This window comes from Myotis myotis, unplaced genomic scaffold (assembly GCF_014108235.1).
Source record: "Myotis myotis isolate mMyoMyo1 unplaced genomic scaffold, mMyoMyo1.p scaffold_m19_p_3, whole genome shotgun sequence".
NCBI classification, from domain to species: Eukaryota; Metazoa; Chordata; class Mammalia; order Chiroptera; family Vespertilionidae; genus Myotis; species Myotis myotis.
Window position 1 is genome coordinate 37094723 of NW_023416335.1, and position 20164 is coordinate 37114886.

At 39.2% G+C, this 20164-nt stretch overlaps 1 protein-coding gene across 4 annotated transcripts in view; it reads right to left on the reverse strand.

Moving 5' to 3' along the window:
* Positions 1-20164, reverse strand: part of PCCA (propionyl-CoA carboxylase subunit alpha) — a 385844-nt gene that overhangs the window by 191684 nt on the left and 173996 nt on the right. For all 4 annotated transcript variants that reach the window (XM_036297141.1, XM_036297140.1, XM_036297142.1 and 1 more), the window contains one exon: positions 11979-12129. In XM_036297141.1, coding sequence (XP_036153034.1) covers positions 11979-12129 — 151 coding nt within the window. The remainder of the gene's footprint in view (positions 1-11978; positions 12130-20164) is intronic.

The following is a 20164-nucleotide window of genomic DNA, read 5'->3' on the forward strand; positions in this document are numbered from 1 at the left end:
ATCATTTTAATTTCTTTTGTTAAATGTAAATAAAATAAGCTAATTTGAAAACATCTTATGAGAAAATAAAGAGTAATGAGAAAGGAAGGAATCATCCTCTTCAATGCTATATTATAATCTACATATATATATAAAACCCTAATATGCAAATAGACCAACGGCAGAACAACCAGTTGTTATGATGTGAGCTGGCCACCGGGGGCACGTGCACAGAACATGGCGGGCATCGGCCATGGCAGGATGGTGGAGCAGGTGAGCAGGGGCGCCAGACCAAGGTGGGGTGCCGGTCACTGTCATCGAGGTGAGCCTCTGGTGGTTACTGAAAATTCTTTGCTCCCGGGTGCCACGGTCCCGCCAGGTGCTCGCACCCACTGCTGGTGCTGGCCCTGCTTGCACCCGCTGCCGGCAAACAGGGGACTGGAGGCTGCGGCAGGAGGGGCCAGGCGGGGGCGCGGAGGATAGGCCAAGACCTGCCCCTGTGCCCACTGCAGCTTCGTGGCCCACAGTTCTTTTCAAGGTGCATGAATTCGTGCACTGGGCCCTAGTATATAGATGTCTAAAACAGTGTGGTACTAGCACATGAATGGGGGGAAAAAAGGAAAGAAAGAAAACAGTCAAGTATGTATACATATGATAATTCAGTATATAATAAATGTGACCTGTAATTAGTGCAGAAAAAAAATGATTATTCAGTAATGGTTGTGTCAATCAGGTAGCCATTTAAAAAATAAATACCACATGAAGTGAAAATTTCACCAGAAAAAATAAAATAAGTACTAGAAGAAAACATGGAAGAAAAATATTTAATTTATCATAGGGTAGAAGAAGCTTAAGTACATCACAATACCAAAAATGAAAAGAGATTTAAAAATTCAACTATAAGAGTAAAAATAAAAATTTTCAGCATAGGAAGAAAAAAAACAATATACAAGAACAAAAATATAGACAACAGATAAGAGAATAACAGCTACAAATCATATCTGTTATGTTTTTATATCTATACTAGAGGCCCAGTGCACATATTCATGCACCGGTGGGGTCCTTCAGCCTACCCTGCTCCCTCTTGCAATCCGGGACCCCTTGAGAGATGTCAGAGAGCCCCTGGTCCTCGCAGGCCATACTAGATATATGACTCTAGTATGCATATAAGATCTTCAGTTAATCTCTTCCCCGCCTCTTCCCTCCCCTTCCCTCTGAGATTCATCAGTCTATTCCATGTTTCCATGCCTGTGGTTTCCACTCCTACATTGAGCGCCTGCCCCCCTGGTCGTCAGTGAACGTCATAGCTACCAGCCGACCGCTTGGCTGGTCACTTAGGCTTTATATGTATAGATTTATTTGTTAATCCTATCAGGAAACAAAAGCTTCAGGAAGAAATCAAATAAATGTAGGTGATAAAAATGTGGTATGGAGAGTTCCTTTTCCAATGTATCACTATTTTTTTCAAGTATTTTTTCTTTTATCAAGTATTACTAATTCTTAGTATTATCATTCAATACAATAAGAAACAAAGTTATTTATGCAAAATTATATTTAATTTAGTTCATTAAAATAGCATTTGAACAAAATCATATTTTGAGTAAAGTATCTCGACTTCTAGCTAACCATCTGTCATATGCAGAAAAAAGGAAACAGGTGAGATGTGTGTGGGTGGATATATATGTGAGCTTCTACAACAGTAAGTGAATACAGACCATTCCAAGAAAAAGAAAATCACATGGTAAAGGTACACAGAGGTCAAACTGAATGGTGCATTCAGGTAAAGGGGCCTCTCCTAACCAGTAAGGCTTTAATAGGAATCTCTCAGGGGAGATTAAGGCCACAGGGAAAAGGGACTATTGATGATAAAGTATTTGAATTTTATCTTTAAGCAACCAAAAAACCAGTGACTTTAAAAACTGACAACAAGCATATAGGCTATACATAAATTCTGATCAGACTGAGAAAAATAACCTGTCAATTGAACCAAGTATTTATACACCAAACCTGGTGACTTTCTCAGTCATATATATCTTTAAGGAGAAACTCTATTATATCAAATTTTGAAACTAAGGGTCCTTATGACATTGATTAAATTTAGTTTTAAATTCTAGCTCTAGAAATCACCTTTCCCCCCTCTCCTCCCACCACACACCACCATCACAACCTCTCTCTACCTACACACCAATACCACCCTCGGAGACCTAGCCTTTTCCTTGCATAAGAAACAATCCTCAAGGTAGCAGAAGACAGTAGCCTGGACCTGACTAAGGCCCACACAGTGCGTATCGCTGGCAAGCTCAAGATGACATCTTGACTGCCGGAAGCCGGTCCATCCTTGCTGCTTGACACAGTCGCTGCAGGAAAGAAACATCTGCACAGCATATGTTTCAAGGGACCTGGCATATATAGCATACTGTTCTTAATATGTTTGCTCCCCTTAGCGCTGTGTGTTTTAGCCAAGGTCACCTCTCCGAGAAAGGTTGTTTCCCCAGGTAGGGATTTTTCCCTGAAGTTAGGGAGGGGATGAAACTCCTTAACTAAGTGCCAGGCGGGTAGTTAATCACTTTAACTACAAACAATCATGCTTAAGCTACATAATCTTTACTCCCTGGAATGGAGATAAGAAACGCCCTAACCTTTGTAATAGAAATTGACAGGATTAAAATCAATTGGTATAAATACGGATGTAACAAGACAATAAACAGCAGAACCTCTCTGGAGATCCAGACCAGAACTTGGCTGGAGATCCTGGCTGGAGATCCTGGCTAGGCTGCTGATCAACTGAACGCTGTCTCCGTGTCCTTCCTTCCTCGCCGACTCCGTCTACGCCTTTGGGAACCCCTGGACCTGCTGGGTGGGGTTGGACCCCGGCACTTGACCTAAGTTATAAGTTATGTTTCAGTTCCTAAGCCCTAAGGTGGCATGACCTCCTCATTACTTTCTCATGAAACCAGACAGAGGGACATCAGCACAGACCTCAGAGCTGTCCTCTAGACCTGAAGAAATGATTCATTACCCTTACCTTACCTCACCAATCAGCTTCCAGCATACCCCAACCACTAACCCACAGTATCTTGTGATTTTGCCCTGTACAACCTGCAAACTATACGCCACTGGTGAGTTGAGGCTTCTGAGCATTAGCTTCCTGCTCTCCTGGATTGCACCATTCATCAATAAAATAGCCAATCTTTCTCTACTCCAATTCTCAGCGTCTAGTTCAGCCGTGGGCAAACTATGGCCCACGGGCCGGATCCGGCCAGTTTGAAATGAATAAAACTAAAAAAAAAAAAAAGACTGTACCCTTTTATGTAATGATGTTTACTTTGAATTTATATTAGTTCACACAAACACTCCATCCATGCTTTTGTTCTGGCCCTCTGGTCCAGTTTAAGAACCCATTGTGGCCCTCGAGTCAAAAAGTTTGCCCACCCCTGGTAGTGTTTGCCTCTGCTAGTGTCCAGTAGATGAGCTCTTTCTGTTCTCTAACAATTTTGCTCGTAAGGAAATCTAGCAAAACATGCTTCTCACATTTCTGTTACCAGGAAAAGAAAGTTTTAGTTCTGAATCTAGAAAAAGTGACAGTTCAAACAGGAAATTTTGGGAGGGTGAGGGGGGGAAATTATAGCCCTCCAGCCTCAAACTGAAACACTAATGAGAGATAACATATATCTTAGAAGATAAAGAACTTGGTGAATGTGCCTTAAGCATTATAATTTAAAGTGAGTAGTGAAATTTGAAAGAGATGATCTGGTAAAAGAAATTTTCAAATATTTAAATGATATCAGAAAGAAGTCTTTGAAACATGTAAGAACTAGAGGCCCAGTACACGAAATTCATGCACTCAGAGGGCAGGTCCCTCAGCCCAACTTGTCCCTTAGGCAAGCCATCAGTCAGACATCTTTAGCGCTGCAGCAGAAGCGGAAGAGGCTCCTGCCACTGCTGCTGCACTCGCCAGCCATGAGCCCGACTTCTGAATGAGCTGTGCTCCCCCTGGGGGAGTGCACTGACCACCAGGGGGCAGCTCCTGTGTTGAGCGTCTGCCCCCTGGTAGTCAGTGCGCATCATAGTGACCGGTTGTTCCACAGTTCAGTCGATTTGCATATTAGCTTTTTACTATATAGGATGGCTTTCTAAACATTATGAAACCCTAGATTCTTCTCTCATGCCTCTATTCAGTTTTAGCCTCTAACACCAAATATCCCCCAGCACACAAATACATTCTAAAAATGCCAAAATTCATGTCTGGTAACTGAAAGGATTACTGTCACTAAAAGTAAATACAAAAAAGAAAAGAAATATCATTAAACATTAACTAGGAGACACAAATATATCAAAGTGTGATATAAATACAATAGAATTTAGTACTGGCAGATTTCATATGATGAAATTCTTCAATTTAAATTTTTTCCTGAAATTTATTTGTAATCTTTTTTGATGATATACAACATAATTTCCTACCAAGCCATCCAAGATACAATATCTAAATGAAATTGACTGAATGCATAGAATTATTTGTTATAAAAGATCAACTTTTGGGGTCCTATATCAAAACAACCATGAGACAAACTTGAAAAAACTTATAGCCTGAGATAAATGAGCCAGAAACAAATTTTTTTAAAAAAAAGAAAAGTCACAAGAACATAGTAACAAAGTGCCCTAAAGAAGGACACTAGTTATTAATTCAATAAATTCTGATACAGTACCCAAACTAAACAATTTAGTACCTCTTTTGTCTGGAATAAAATACAAATGTTTTGCAGTCACTTCAAACTGCCTTCAGATTCATATTACAAGCTATTATTCTCATCATGGCATAATAAAGTCTCCATTTTAATCAAAAACATGATTTCCCAGCTAATTATCTAATTAGATAATTTAGTTATAAAGAAATACTTTTAATCAAAATTAATTTCATAAAGGGCAAAATTCTGTAACTTCTAATGACATTTACAACAGAATATAGGCTAAATAAGGAATTCCAAAAGGAAGTATCGTAAGTTTTTAGCAACGACTACTGAGTTAATACCTACACAAACTCTATAAATAATTTATATTACTCTCAAAATGCATTTAGATAATTTCTACCACTGTGAATTAAAAAAATCAGTTCCATTATTTGATAGTTATATTTTATAATTACAAGAGGGTAAAGTTTTTTAATTTTGTACACATAACATAGATTAAAATACTTGAAATATTCATATGAAAAGGGTGGACTGGGACTCACCCTTCACTCCAAACTCCTTCTAGGGTACTTACTCCCTTATTCTACAGAAGATAATAGGATAAAAACTCTATTCCCAGACTCCCTTGCAGCTGAGGTTCTCAGTGCAACTGGAAAAGATTTTGGATGTGTCAATCAAACTCAGATGCATGAGATTTGGAGGGGAAAAGTAAGGCAGCAGTGAGGCACAGGCCATCATTCTGAGGGTTTACCACTGGCAAGAATGGGTGTGAGTTTAGGAGTTTTCTGAAACAGTATTCCAACATGTAATTACTAGTGTTTGTTGTTTTATTTTTGTTGGTTTGGGTGAGAGGTGTTAATAAGACTAGGGGCACATATTTATCTAATCCACAGGTATAATGTACCTATAAATCCATCTTCTTGGGACACAATTCTTAGGCCTAGGTAGCATTTAGGGGTGGGTTTTTTTAAAAAAATATTATCAAAACACTAAGAATATAGGAAGAAATTATCAGCCAAAATTCAACAAGGAGACATAAATCCAACACTCAACACCATTTTGACCTATAGGCATTTAACATTCCAAGAAAATACAACTACATATCTAAGCTATATTTCTGGTAGCATCGAGAAATTAAATGTACAACTAAACCACAAAGACCAGGGAGAGGACACTGATAAACCATCCTCACTTTAAGTTGAGGCCATGAAGGAATGCAACCTCAAGGTGAGTGAACTGGAATAAAACAAACCATTCTCTAGGAGTGCAGCTGGCCTTTGTGTGCCCTCAGGAGTCCAAGGAACTTCACACTTAGAATACTGTAGCCACAAATTACTACTGTTCACAGGCATGTGGCAGAAAAATTGAAAAATCTCTACACGAAAGAATCTATCATTCTAGTTTTCAATTTGTTAATAAGGACGATTTTTAAATAATCAATATACAGTTAAAGCTGAGAAGGCACACAAGGAACCAGACATCACAACCAAGAAGCAGCACAGACAACAGATCCCACAAAAGTCATTAGGCTTCAGATACTGAAATGAACAGACACACACTACAAAACAAATAAGTTAATTATATTCAAAGAAATAAAAGCCAAATTTAAAAATTTGGTTAGAAGATGAAAAGAGATAAGTTTGAGTCATTTTTAAAGAACCAAATAAAAATTCTAGAACTGAAATATGAACAAATAAAATTAGAAACTAAATGAGTAGTTAAGTACAGTTCAAGAGATAGTAAGAAAAACAGGTCAGAAGAAAATGTCCAAAAAAAAGATGAAAGATATCAGAGAAAGAGTAGGAAACACAAAAGATATATTAAGGTCTAACATAAAAGTTTTCTATATATAAATGACTGGAAATCCATAAGGAAGGGAAAGAGATTATGTCAAAAGTGATAATGGTGGAGAATTTTCCAAAAATATTGAAAAGCATTAATCCATATACTCAAGAAAGTCAATGAGTTGCAAATACATATGTGCATTTATCAAAGAAAAACTTAAGAAAATCTTAAGATGAAAGAGAAATTCATAAATGCTATTAAAATATAAAAGTGCACAAAATCCATTCACAGGTAGGGTCCCTAGGCCTGGATGGCGATCAGGGTCGATCTGTGGGGCGACCCGCAGGGCGATCAGGGGGCCCCTGCTGACACCCAACTTGGCTGGCCTGGGGCCTGAGGGAAGTCATGCATTGAGTGTCTGCCTCCTGGTGGTCAGTGCATGTCATAGTGACCGGTCATTCCACCAGTCATTCCACCATTCGGTTGATTTGCATATTAGGCTTTTATTATATAGGATTATCTCCAAAGAAGCAGTTGGTAGAATGAGAGCTGAAGTCTCACCAGATATAACCAAAGACAGAAGAAGAATATCTTCAGTGAGTTGATAAAAAATACTGAAAAACTATTCCCAGAGTAAAAACAGCTTTCATGAATGAAGATAAATTAAAGTCACTGGCTGTCAACAAAGAGTTTACTACAAGCAAACTTGTGAAATAAGAAATATATTGATCTCTGCCCCTAGTTCCTGTTAATATTTAGTCTTTGATCCTGGTTCCTGACACAGAGTTTCTTATAATTTCTTGAGTGAGCAGAGTACCTTTAGTGCTAATGAGATAATTCTTCAGGGCTCCTGGATGGAGGTTGGTCTCTAAAAAGACTAAGCCAAAATTAAAAGCTTAGAATTTTCCATCCTACATCCATCCTCCAGAGAAAAGGAGATGGGTTGGACAATGAGTTCATAATCAATAATGCCTAGGTGATGAAGCCTCCATAAAAATTCTGGGTTTGGGAATGCATCCATAGCTAGAGTGTGGCACACTCCAATTTCATGGGGACAGAGCTTTGTGCTTGGGACTCTTCCACACCTTGCCCTATGGATCTCTGCACCTAGTTGATCATCTGTATCATTTATCATATCCTTTATACATAATAAGCCAGTAAATGTAAATAAGTATTTCTCTGAGCTCTGTGAGTTGTTCTAGCAAATGATCAGATCTGAGGAGGAGTTAGTGGGAACCCCGATTTATAGCTAGTCAGTCAGAAGAAGTACAGGTGATAACCTAGAACTTGTGACTGGCATCTTCAGTCTTGTGGGACTAAAGCATTACTTGAGGGATCTGATGCTAACTCAAGGTAGATTCAATTTAACTCCATTGAACTGTAGGACAATGAGTTAGTGGCAGAGAATTGGTCAGTATGGGAGAACACCCATGCATTTGGTGGTCAGAATTATGAGTGTGGTAGTAATGGTAGAGAGTAAAGGAAAAAACCAGAGTATTTTCCTTACAAAACATTTAAAGAAATTTCCAAGAGTAAGTAAGGAGAAAAGAAAAAGGTTAAATAAGTGGGTAGAACTAAATGAATGCTAGCTATTTAATAAGAGAATGTCCTGTGATGGATAATTGCACAGTAAACCAGGAGAGGGTAAAAAAAATTAAAATATTCAAAGGTCCTTACACAGTCTGGTGTAGCAGGTGAAAAGGTACTGATTGATATCAAACTTTAATAAGATAAGGATGTATGCTGTTACATATGTATATAGGTCCTACCAAAAGATTAGAAGAAGTATATACAACTCCCAAACTAATACAGACACAAAATTAAATGATAAATATTGCAAAAGCAAACAAGAAGAAAAGTGAAAAACTACAGGGTTGTGAAAAAAAGATCGCATTTTAAAGACTGTAAATTTAAACTCAAATATATAACAATTTAACATTAACTTTCTATGGAGCAAATGGTTTGGAGATAAGACAAAGATTATCATACTTGGTTAAAGAAAATTACCCACAGCTTACAGTGACACATGTAAAATATCTGAATGCAAATAGGTAGACAGTAAAAGGACAAAACAAGATATATCATGCAGAATATAACCACTGGGGCCAAAAATTATTTTGAGCTTAGACTATTAGGTTTACTTAGGAGAGGAACCACTAGGAGAGGAAGACCAAGGCCAAAAAACAAGAACAGAAAACATTCCTCAACATATTCACCAATGATACCTCTGGTAAGAGATTGATATCCAAAATTACTAAAGAACTTATAAAACTCAGTATCAAAAACACAAACAATTTAATTTAAAAATGGGCAAAAGACCTGAATAGATATTCTCCAAAGAGGACATACACATGGACAATAGACATATGAAAAGATACTCAACATCACTAATCATCAGAAAAGTGCAAATTAAAACTACAATGAGATATCACCTCAGATATCACCTGTCAAAATGGCTACCATCAATAAATCAACAAACAACAAGTGTTGGCAAGGATGTGGAGAAAAGGGAACCCTCCTTCCTGCACTGGGAATGCAGATTGGTGCAGTCACTGTGGAAAGCAGTATGGAGTTACCTCAAAAAATTAAAAATGGAATTGCCTTATGACCCAGCAATTCCGCTTCTGGAAATATTATACCTGAAAAAAACCCAAAACACTAATTCGAAAGAATATATGCATCTTTATATTCAATGCAGCATTAGTTACAATAGCCAAGATTTAGAAGCAGCCCAGTGCCCATAAGTAGATGAGTAGATAAAAAAGCTGTGGTACATGAACACAATAGAATATACTACTCAGCTGTAAAAAAGTCATCATCCCTATGGGTCTCCTTCCTAGAATGACTCAACTCCATCTCCAGCCACAGTAAAGTCCTAAGGAGAGTTGATCCCATTTCTAGGCAATCCAAGTACCACTTACCGCTCTCTCTACTATGCTACACCCCTTAACTATCAGCCCCCAACCCTCAGTCCTAGGCAACCGTTAATCTATTTTCTGTCACTATAGACCAGCAATTTTCAACTCATGTGCCGCAAGAATTTTTAATGCATGCAACACTTGACTATTTAATCAGGAGCACTGACCTCTTTTCCCTTAGATTGTCAAGTAAAAAAAAAAAAAAAGCCATCGTGTGAATACCCTGTCTTGAACCATAAATATATAGGACCTATAGTAGAGTTGCATCTTATACATACATAGTAAGGTTCCATCTGATTGGTTAATTCTTGGTATCAGAAATCCTTATATACAAGTATAGGCACCTGATTTTTTAAAAAGTCACTTTGGAGCACAAAGGGTAGGTAATTACTATTATTTTTTTAAATAAATCAAAATTATACCTTTTTTGTCACATCAGCAAAAATATATATTTTTTGTTGTGCGGCAAAATTTTAGTAATTCGTTTATATGTGCTACGAGATAAAAAAGGTTGTAAATTGCTGCTATAGACCATATGTGTTTTATCTTTAAAAACTTTTTATTGTTAAATATAACATACAAAGAGAAAAGTATATACAACACATGTATGTACAGCTTAATGAATTACTGACACATGTGGTTTTGAATTATGTACTGGATTAAATAGTGTCTCCTGAAAATGCTTGTCTGCTCAGAACCTATGAATGTGACCTTATCTGGAAATAGGTTCTTGGAAGATGTAATGAAGTTAAAATGAGGTCATACTGGATTAGAGTGGGGCCTAAATCAATGACTAGTGTCCCTATAAAAAAAAAAAGGGGGGGGTGGACTTTGGACATAGTAACACAAGGGAGAATGCCATGTGATGATTGGAGTTATGCTGCCAACAAGGCAAGGAATACCAAAGCTTATTGGCAGCTACCAGAAGCTAGGAGAGAAGCAGAGAACAGATTCTTCCTGAGACGTCCCAGGAAGAAACCAACACCTTGATTTCAGACTTCTGGCCTCCTGAAACTTGAGAGAATAAATTTCTATTGTTTCAGCCACCCTGTTTCTGATACTTTGTTACTAGAGCCCTAGCAAACTAATACAAACTGCAAAAAAGTGGAAACAAACTAAATATCCACAAGTAAAAGAAATAAAAAAGATAAACAGTGGCATTTTCTCCAAAGGAGTATCATTTGGGAGTTACATAAAACAACAAGGTTGATTCTCCTAAGCATAATATTGAGAAAAGAAACCAGGTACAAAAAAATTACATAAAAAAATTTATATGATCCCACTGATTTAAAGTTAAAAAAAAAAAAATAAGAAACAGGCAAAATTATTTATACTGCTTAGGTGTGTACATTTCAAAGGAAGAGCTACAGAGAAATGCCGGGAGGTGTTTAGAATAAGGTCAGAATAGTACACAGCTCTAGGAAAGGAGAAGGAGGAAGAGCTGAGAAAGGGAGAAGGGGGAGGAGGCGATGGGAGCAAGGCCAAAGTGCTGGCAGTTTTGTACTTCTAGACCCAGATTATGCTTCCATGGATTTTTTATTTCTAACTAGAGGCCCAGGGCACGAAATTCATGCACTGGGGCGGGGCAGGGGGGGGGGAGGAGATCCCTCAGCCCAGCCTGCACCCTCTCCAATTTGGGACCCCTAGGGGGAATGTCCGACTGCCGGTTTAGGCCCGATCCTTCAGGCAGTCGGACATCCCTCTCACAATCCGGGACTGCTGGCTTCCAACCACTTGCCGGCCTGCCTGCCTGATTGCCCCTAACCACTCTGCCTACCAGCCTGATCACCCCTAACCACTCTCCTGCCAGCCTGGTCGACGCCTAACTGCTCCCCTGCCGGCTGGATCACCCCCAACTGCCATCCCCTGCAGGCCTGGTTGCCCCAACTGCCCTCTCCTGCTGGCCCAGTTGCCCCCAACTGCCCTCCCCTGCCAGCCTGGTCGCCCCTAACTGCCCTCCTCTGCCAGCCTGGTCACCCCAACTGCCCTCTCCTGCCACCCTGGTTGCCCCCAACTGCCCTCCCCTGCTGACATGGTTGCTCCTAACTGCCCTCCCCTGCTGGCCGGATCACCCACAACTGCCCTCCCCTGCCAGCCATCTTGTGACCACATGGGAGCGGCCATTTGTGCGAGGGTGTGACAGTCAATTTGCATATTACCTCTATTATATAGGATAATTTGCGTAACTATTTGTTTGTGTTTTAGGTACCTTTCTCTATGTTTATTTATAGTTCACAATTTAAATAAAAGAAAAAGGAAAGCTCACTCTAGGTGCCCTTCTCTCATTAATCCCTTTCAAAGATGTGTAAGCACTTAATCCCTTTCTATTTATCATATCTAGAGTAGTTCATCGAGAGAGGTTCAATAAAAAAAATTAGAATTTCCCATATGAAGTATTAACAGTAACAAAACAGAAGGCTAGATCCTGCCACCAAATTAACTTGACACTATCCACCATTCCTAAGATGTCTTAGCAAAGCATAAAAACAGTCTTTATTTAACATTTTCTGAAGTTGATTTTTAACTTTTATAAAACACGGAAAGGGGTAAGCAAGGAAGGGTTAAGTATAGAGACATGGAGTGGAATAAGAAACTGAGTTTTTGTTACCTGGAGTCTGGTATTCATTTCCAAGAAATAAAAATTCTTCTTTGAGTCCACAAGGAACTCTACGGTTCCAGCAGAAGAATACTTGACTGCTTTGGCAAGAGCGACAGCTTGCTCTCCCATTGCTCTCCGAGTCTCAGAATCCAGAAAAATGCTGCAAGTACAGAAAGAGTGGAACATTTTGAACAAAAATCAAGTTATCTTTTGTGTACATTATATAAAAAAAGTCCTTAAAATTTACTCAGATCTGATCATCTGTATCAATTTAAGATTTCATATTATATGCTTCACATATACTTATATGCTTATTGTATTAAGCACATGTTTAAATAAATCAACTTGAGATTTTTATAAAGCATTTGAACGTCCCACATTATACTGCAACTTCAATCAGTTTATAAAATATACAACTACTTCAGCTCAGTAATTTTCAATTAGTAAAATTTAACATATATATTTAGAATCATTTCAACCTAAGATTGGGAAAAAAATAAATTCTTGGAAACTAACATATACAATTGATCCTTGTTACTCATAGGCTCCATATTTACAAACTTTCCTATTTGCTAAAAGTTACTTCTAACCCCAAAATTAATACTCAGCACTTTTGTGGTCATTCACAAACAAGCTCAGAGCAGCAAAAAAAAATTTGATATTCCCAACATGTGTCCCAGCTGAAATCAAACAAGGTGACACTCTGCCCTCTTGTTTCAGCTCTCATACTGTAAACAACTATCCTTTTCACAGTTTCTTTAGTGCCACATTCTCTTTTTTTTGGGGGGGGGGGGGGAGGGGGAGGCCTAGGATGATTTCACTGTTTAAAATGGCCCCCGAGTTTTGGGCTTAAGTGCACTCTGGTGTTCCTAAGTCCAAGAAGGCTGTGATGTGCCTTACGGAGAAAACATGTTTGATAAATGAGCTTCCTTCAGGCATGCGTTACAGAGCTGGGGGGCAGGACTGTGAGTTCAACGACAATGAGTCAACAATATACATTAAACAAGGTGTCTTTCAACAGAAACACAAATAAAACAATACTATGTATTAATCGGGTGGTGGAAATGTTCTAACTAGAGGCTCAAAGGCACCTAACCCTGTATTTCTCCTAGGAGCAATGCTTCAACACTTACAGATTCATGTTTGCAGTGACTTTATGGAATATGACTACCACAAATAAAATTTAACTGTATATCTGATAAAACCTCGACTTTTGTTTTGCAATATCAAAATCACATTCCACCAGGAAAGGAAAGCTGAAATGTTTTCAATAAACCCTGAAAAGAATACTATTGAATAATTTCTGCATTTGCATAAATCTTGCTTCTATACAAGATAGGCTCTGAGAAACAAAACACTGAATGATTTTCTATTTGTGGATTAAAACTGTTCTCAACTTGGGGTGGTGACAACACACAATACAATATACAGATGCTGCACTATGGAATTGTACACCCGAAACCTATATAATTTTATTAATCAATGCCACCCCAATAAATTCAATAAAAATTAAAAAAAAAAAATTTTAACTGTTCTCAAATGAGTAAGATTAAGATGACATTTTATAAAATTTTTATTACGGAATAGTATAATGTATTTGCATGTACCTATTTTTCGTCTGTAATAATAGCCACTCTTGTCTTACCTAAGCTACATGTCCACTTTTCTACCAGCCAATGTATTTATTTTTAGCAAATCCCAAATTAGGTATTATCTATAATAATAAAAGTATAATATGCTAAATAGACTGGACATCCTACCAGACGTCCTTCCTTCCAGACAAACTGTGGAGGGTGGGGTCCGAGGCAGCTGCCGTGGTGGCGGGGCCGAACCCCTTGCATGAATTTTGTGCATCGGGCCTCTAGTCTATAATAAAAGCATAATATGCTAATTAGACTAGACATCCCTCCAGACGTCCTTCCAGATGACCTTCCGGACAAAGCTGGGGCTGTGAGGGAAGCCCAGGTCCTGGGTGCCAGAGGGAAGCCGGCACTGGCAGCCGGAGGAAGGAAGGCCTACTCTTGCACGAATTTCATGCATCAGGCCTCTAGTTATTTATAAGCATTACATAAGATTCATAACACCTGAATCCAATGATTAATCCTAGCATCACTAAAAGGGAAAAAGTAAGAATTACACTTCTCACCTGTGAAGTATTCTTGCTCTACCTCCCCCATCCCACCAATCCAGCCTGACTCTATTCTAGGTTCTAGCTCTAACTAGCAGTTTTTAAGAAATAGGAATATAACATGAATGTTTGGTAAAATACACTGTGGAGTTGCATGCAGCTGAAACCAGAATGTGAAGAATGGGGCAGGAAAATGACCAGATCTTAGCTAAAAAGAAAGAGGGCGTTACCAGTTAAGGGAATCTTAAAGATGTAAAAAAACAATCAGATGCAAGGGATGGGCTTTATCTGGATCCTGATTCTAAAAGTCAACTGTAAAAAGATATTGATGAGATGATCAGGGGGAATTGAATATTAAGTTGATATTAAATGCTTGTAAGGGGCTTTTACTAAGTTTAAAGTATGATTATGTTACAAAAAATAATTTATTTCATAGAAACAGATATGAAATTCATGCAAAGGGCTCGGCCCCCGCTGCTGCGCTAAAGCTTCATCTGGAAGGAAGGACATCTGGAAGGACGTCCAGTCTAATTAGCATGTTATGCTTTTATTATTATAGATAATTCTCCACTACCCTAACAGATATAGGCATAAAAGACATTTTAGCAGTAAAATTAATGCAACCAAAAGAAAGAAACCCAACTAAAGATGAATATCGAATATCAAAGCATTTGAAGAATCTCTAGTGCAGTTGAGTAAAACTATTTTTGTCCTGTCTGGTCTTGTCTTTTCCCTAATCATAAACTCTGCTACTGATACACAGAGTTATAAGCAACCTCATCACTACACTCAAAGCACAGTGCTAAATTCTCACTCTAGGAACTGAAACTATATATTCCAATTATGCTAGTATTTCACAGTACACAAATACATATCAAGTCACTATTAATTATCAGTTCTAGTGTTTTTTATTTGAATCCTACTGCTTTAAATTTTCCTCTATTTTTTCTCTACATAGATTAGATGCTAATTTGAAAGGACAGATAGATAGACAGACAGATAAAATTATGATTCAAGGCTTCAAGTTTGTGAAAGATTTTTATCCCAGATAAGACTTGAGTGAGTTTTAAATAAAAAGAGAAAGTTAATTATATTGGAAGTAATATAACAGAAAACACAAAGTTGCAATAAAAGGAGAATCAGAGACTACTGTTATTTGACCAGTATCCATTGTCCCCTTCTTCCACATAACTAGAATTTTAGCTAAGCACATGGTTACTCAAGAAAAAAAATGTATTTCCCAGCCTCCCCAGCAAAGTGCCTAACTTCAGATCACTGCCAAGTAATCAACACAGGCAAGTTCTAGTGTGAAGGAAAACCCCTATTCTGTAAAACTACCGTTTGGAATTCTCTGCTATTCTTTAGACGGCCTCTTATTCTGAAAAAGTAACTTTGCTTTCTAGCCTGCTTGAATAGTGGGGGAGATAAACTTAGCTCTCTGACCTTGTAGGCCAGAGACTAGATACATCCAATGCTATGCCAGGTGCATTTTTTAATTGGATAGAACTGTATAGTTTTCAAGGCCGCCACCAACAAGCACACAAAGGGCTGGCTCTTCTATAAAAAGGGAAGTTCTGCTTGTAGCTTTGCTTAGATTTGGATTCATTTCCCTAAGCCCGCCACGGTGAATAAAGTGTAACTCCAAACTCTCAGAGCGTTGTTTGGTTCTGGTCCGGTTTTTTCTGGAACATAATTGGTTCCCTGACCGAGAAGACCAGGGAACCACCCATCGTGGCCTCTTGGCCTCTGGTGTGGACTGGGTTTGAGGACTGGGGGAGCTAGATAGGCCCCCCGGGAGGCGCCGCTCTGCTGATTTAGCAGAATTGAACCGGGGGAACTCCAGGCACTCCCGGGCCTCAGCCCAGGACCTAGCCGGCATCTGGAGAGCGTGGACGGACACTTCTGGACCTGTCTGCAGAATTTTTAAGGTAGGGGCCCCAACCCCCTACCGTCTGGCCCACTCGAAATGAGTGGAAGGGGAGCTTGATCACCTCCCGGGGAGACATAGAGCTCCCCCAGGTTTTGGGAATCCCTCAGGAATCTGGAATCTGTCAGGAATTGGGAATCCCTCAGGAATTGGGAATCTGTTTTGAATTTAGAATTTGTTAGAATTTAGAATTTGTTAGAATTTGGAATTTATTTAGAATTTGGAATTTATTTAGAATTTGGAATTTATTTAGAATTTAGAATTTATTTAAACTTGGAAATTTGTTTAGCATTTGGGAATTTATTTAAGCTCTGAGTGAACAGCTGTTTGTTTGTGTAGGACTAGCCAATTTGCTACCAAGAAGGGGGACTGGGCACAGTCTTAACTCCTCCGGTAGGTTCTCACCAAGACGTTGGTTGAGAATTCTGTTCTGGGACATGGGTGCCAGGAGTGCCCCCATGCCCATCTGGGGAGTTGGGCATTGTTTTGTTTATCTGCTCAGCTCCAGTCTGGGCTAGTCTACTGAGAGAATGTGAATACGAGTGTTTGGCTGCTTATTAACTCGTCTGTGTAAAGTGAAAGCTACTTTGATTTATTTTGCATTTCTGTTAATTCATCTGGCTGACCGTTTAGACTAGACCCGCGGTGGGCTGCAAGAAGTCTCTAATAGTTCTCAGAGTCTTTTGCTCGCCATTACAGAAGGAATCAGCCCACTTCGCTAACAAAAACTTCTGTCTATCAGTTGCTCTTACCTGGGTTGTAAATTCACTATGTTAAATTGAAATTTTAAAGTGCTAGGGTAGATTTAAAGGCTAAAATAAAGTCTGACTAGGTTCCAAGATTGCTTGTAAAAAGCAAGAGAGAAATCTTTTCAAGTTAACTATTTGCTTAATAAATTAACAGTAGTAAATTTCAAAGAACTTATTATTTATGGTCTTCTTATCTCTTTGGTGGAAGAGGAAGGGCTTACAGCTCCGCAGGACGGAGAGATTTACTGGCCCTGACCCTAAGGCTGAAGTTATTATTAACTGTCTATAGACTCCGTTAACCCCTGATTGTGTGTCTCGTGTGGTCTGTTGTCTTTGTCTTTGTGGTTATATGTTTTATTTGACTTGCCGTTTTCAGTTATTTATTAAAATCCTCATAGGGGATATAACCTGGTCTTTCCCTCCCTCATCCTGATTCTGAAAGCATCTGTAACTGGATTTCAGGTAGTCTCCAGGCTCTCTGTCTGCAAAAAAAAATCTCCCTATGTACCCATTATCTTTCCAGGCTGACTAGGAGTCATGCTTCCCCACAGGTCGGACCCCAGCCTCCGGGAGGGAGGACTCTATAGGAGCAGTCTATAGTTTTCTTTGAAACTCCCACTGTTTAAAGGGAGACAAACAGCTAGACTGGGGGACAGCGGAACTGGTCGGAGAGATCAAAAGTAGGGGGGGAAGTCTATAAGGGAAAGAAACGGGCTTAGGCTGAGACAAAGAGGTCGGGTGTTGGCAGTTACGCTGCTGGCTGCAAACCTAACAGGTCCTATCAATGAACTTCAAGGTCACAAAAACTAACTGTAAGCACAGTCTTTCTCTGCCCTGGTTTATTCTTTTAACCCTTCCAATGCTAAATTAAACTGATACCTGTTCTTAGTTTTATTACAAAAGGTCTAGATATATCTTAAGAATAAAAGTACTTTAAAATGTCTTCATAAATATTAATCTAAAATTGCTGACTGTTCACTTTTGGTAATCATTAAAAGATTAAGGTTTCTACGAATAAAAAAATTCTAATACATTAAAAACAACTAAACTCCCAGGAGAAAAGCGGAGGAGAAACAGACCTGAAATCCGCATCCACCCTAGTGATTTAAAAGTTTAGAACTGTTTGCTAGGCAGACTCAGCTCCTGAGAGCCAGGTCAAAGAAGAGGGGCTGGATGCCTGAGCTGCCTGCTGCCCTAAAAGAAGCAGCAGCAGCAAGAGAAATAGAGAAAGCTGTGGATAGAGCTAGCGAAAGCTCCCTATTTGCAAATGTACTGAAAGGGCTTAGTACCTGTTGCTGCTGTAAGAGGAGGGGCTAATATCCCCTTCCAATGCACTCCCTTAGAAGAGGCCTGGTTGTTGCTTTGCCACAAAGGAGAATGGTGGGAAGTCAAGGATAGCAGGGCCCTGTAACTAATAAACAGGGTTAACAAAAGGGCAAAGAAAAGAGCACTCTCCCTAGACCTGGGAGCCATCAGGACTTTAAAATTCTCCAAGAGAGGAGGAGTCTGATTCAAAGACTGGCCGAAACCCCCTTGGGTTAGGAGAACTGGAGGCTGCATATTGAACTTATAGACTGCAGTTTGTTGGGCAGATGTCTGAGCCCAGTTGTGTAGAGGTTAGCTGCTCTGTACAGCAAACAACCTTCTCCTATGCCAGAATACATTTTAAGAAAATTAGACTATGTTTATAGCTAAAAAGAAGAACTAGCCACAATGCACAGCTCTGACAGTGGCCTACAGAAAATTATATAATAAACTTAGATGATGCCTACATCTTCATAGACATGACTCCAAAAGAGACAAGGACAATTTTGCCTTATATAGAAAGGTCAAGAGTAGACTTTAATCACCTCCCCAAAGATGTTTATATAGCCCTACCATATATCATGTGTAGTAGCAGAAGATTTAGCTGCCTAAAGCGGCCATGCTGCCAATATTATGTTTCATTGTATTAATATGTTGTATTAACCTTTGATTCTCTTGCAGGTTTGAATATAGCTCTCAGCATTTGCTGTAGACCTGTGTTGATCTACGGTCCTTGGTAGTCTTTGGGAGTAACTGGCAAGTGTTCAGTTTCCCATACTAAAGGCCATTGTTATGGCCATATGTTAACTGTCCTGGAAAGGGACTATGTGGGGTGAACCCCAAAAGTAAAGAATGTCTATCTGCCAAGAGGGAAGGTGCCCAACTGGGCAAAGAAGAATACCCAACAGATATTGGTCTCTATTAAGAGACAGTTAACAGTTGGCAGCCTATATACTGTCTTGCAGGCCTGTGTGACCATGCCCATGTCAGGGGTGGTACAAACCTCAACTGTAGGAAACTGGAGAAAGCCTATTTAAAACAGAAGGAAATAGTAAAGGGATAAATACTAGCCCTCTGTTACAGAAATTACAGACCCTATGAGGTCCTGTAACATGTAAGACCCTGTAAAGAAATAGAGCTCCTTTAGTCCATTCTGAGAAAACAAGTCAAGTAAGGGGAGCCCTACTACAGGGGGAGCTATAACTATCTGTTTGAATGCAGACATATTGTAAATTTCTTCTTGCCATTTGAGGACAGTTATATTACTCTAAAGAGTCCATGAAAAGGGACTGGCAAAGAAAACCAGAAAATCTTAAAGCATATCAGGTCAGTATGTTTTTCTCCTTATATAATTCCTCTGAAATTTGGCAATGCTTAATAAATCATACCAATACATTTCTTTGCATATATTCAATAAGACTGATTCCTAATAGTGGTTTTATTAATAAAAAACTTTGACTAGAGTATCATATTTTGAAGAGACCTGTCTGGACTCTGAAGACTTGAAGTCAATAAAAGTGCCACGGGAAAATCCTGATATCCTGCTTGGGAGCCCTGAAGATGGCTGGCGCTGGAGCATCAGGCCCATGCCCTACCATCACTGGCAGTTGGTCAGAGTAGAAGGGAAGCAATAAGGACGCCTCTGCGTCCCTGCGGAACCCCCACTCACTCTGGGCTGCAACGAGTAGGAGGACTACTGAGATGGGCCTTAAAACCTAGAGCGTGGGCTCAGGTAGAGTTGCTACAGGTGAGGGATTCACCTAACTCAGCAGATACTACAGGCAGGCCTGATGGCAACTAGATGGCTTGGCTTCCTGGCCCTACGGGGCACATTAAGATTCAACCATGAAATTCCAGCAAAGGTAGTCAGTTACCATTCTTGTTGTGTTTATGCAAACATCAGGCCAAATTAAATACAATAGATAAATTAGTCTTGATTTAGCTTTTTAATAACCATAGAAGAATTTTAAGGAGAAAAATCCTATTTCAATAGAGGTTATTAAAACTGAAATATTTTCTTTCCCTTCCACCAGACCATTTGTTATAGTTTGTCTCTGCCAGGTCACAAGCCCAGCTCCTTCTGTGC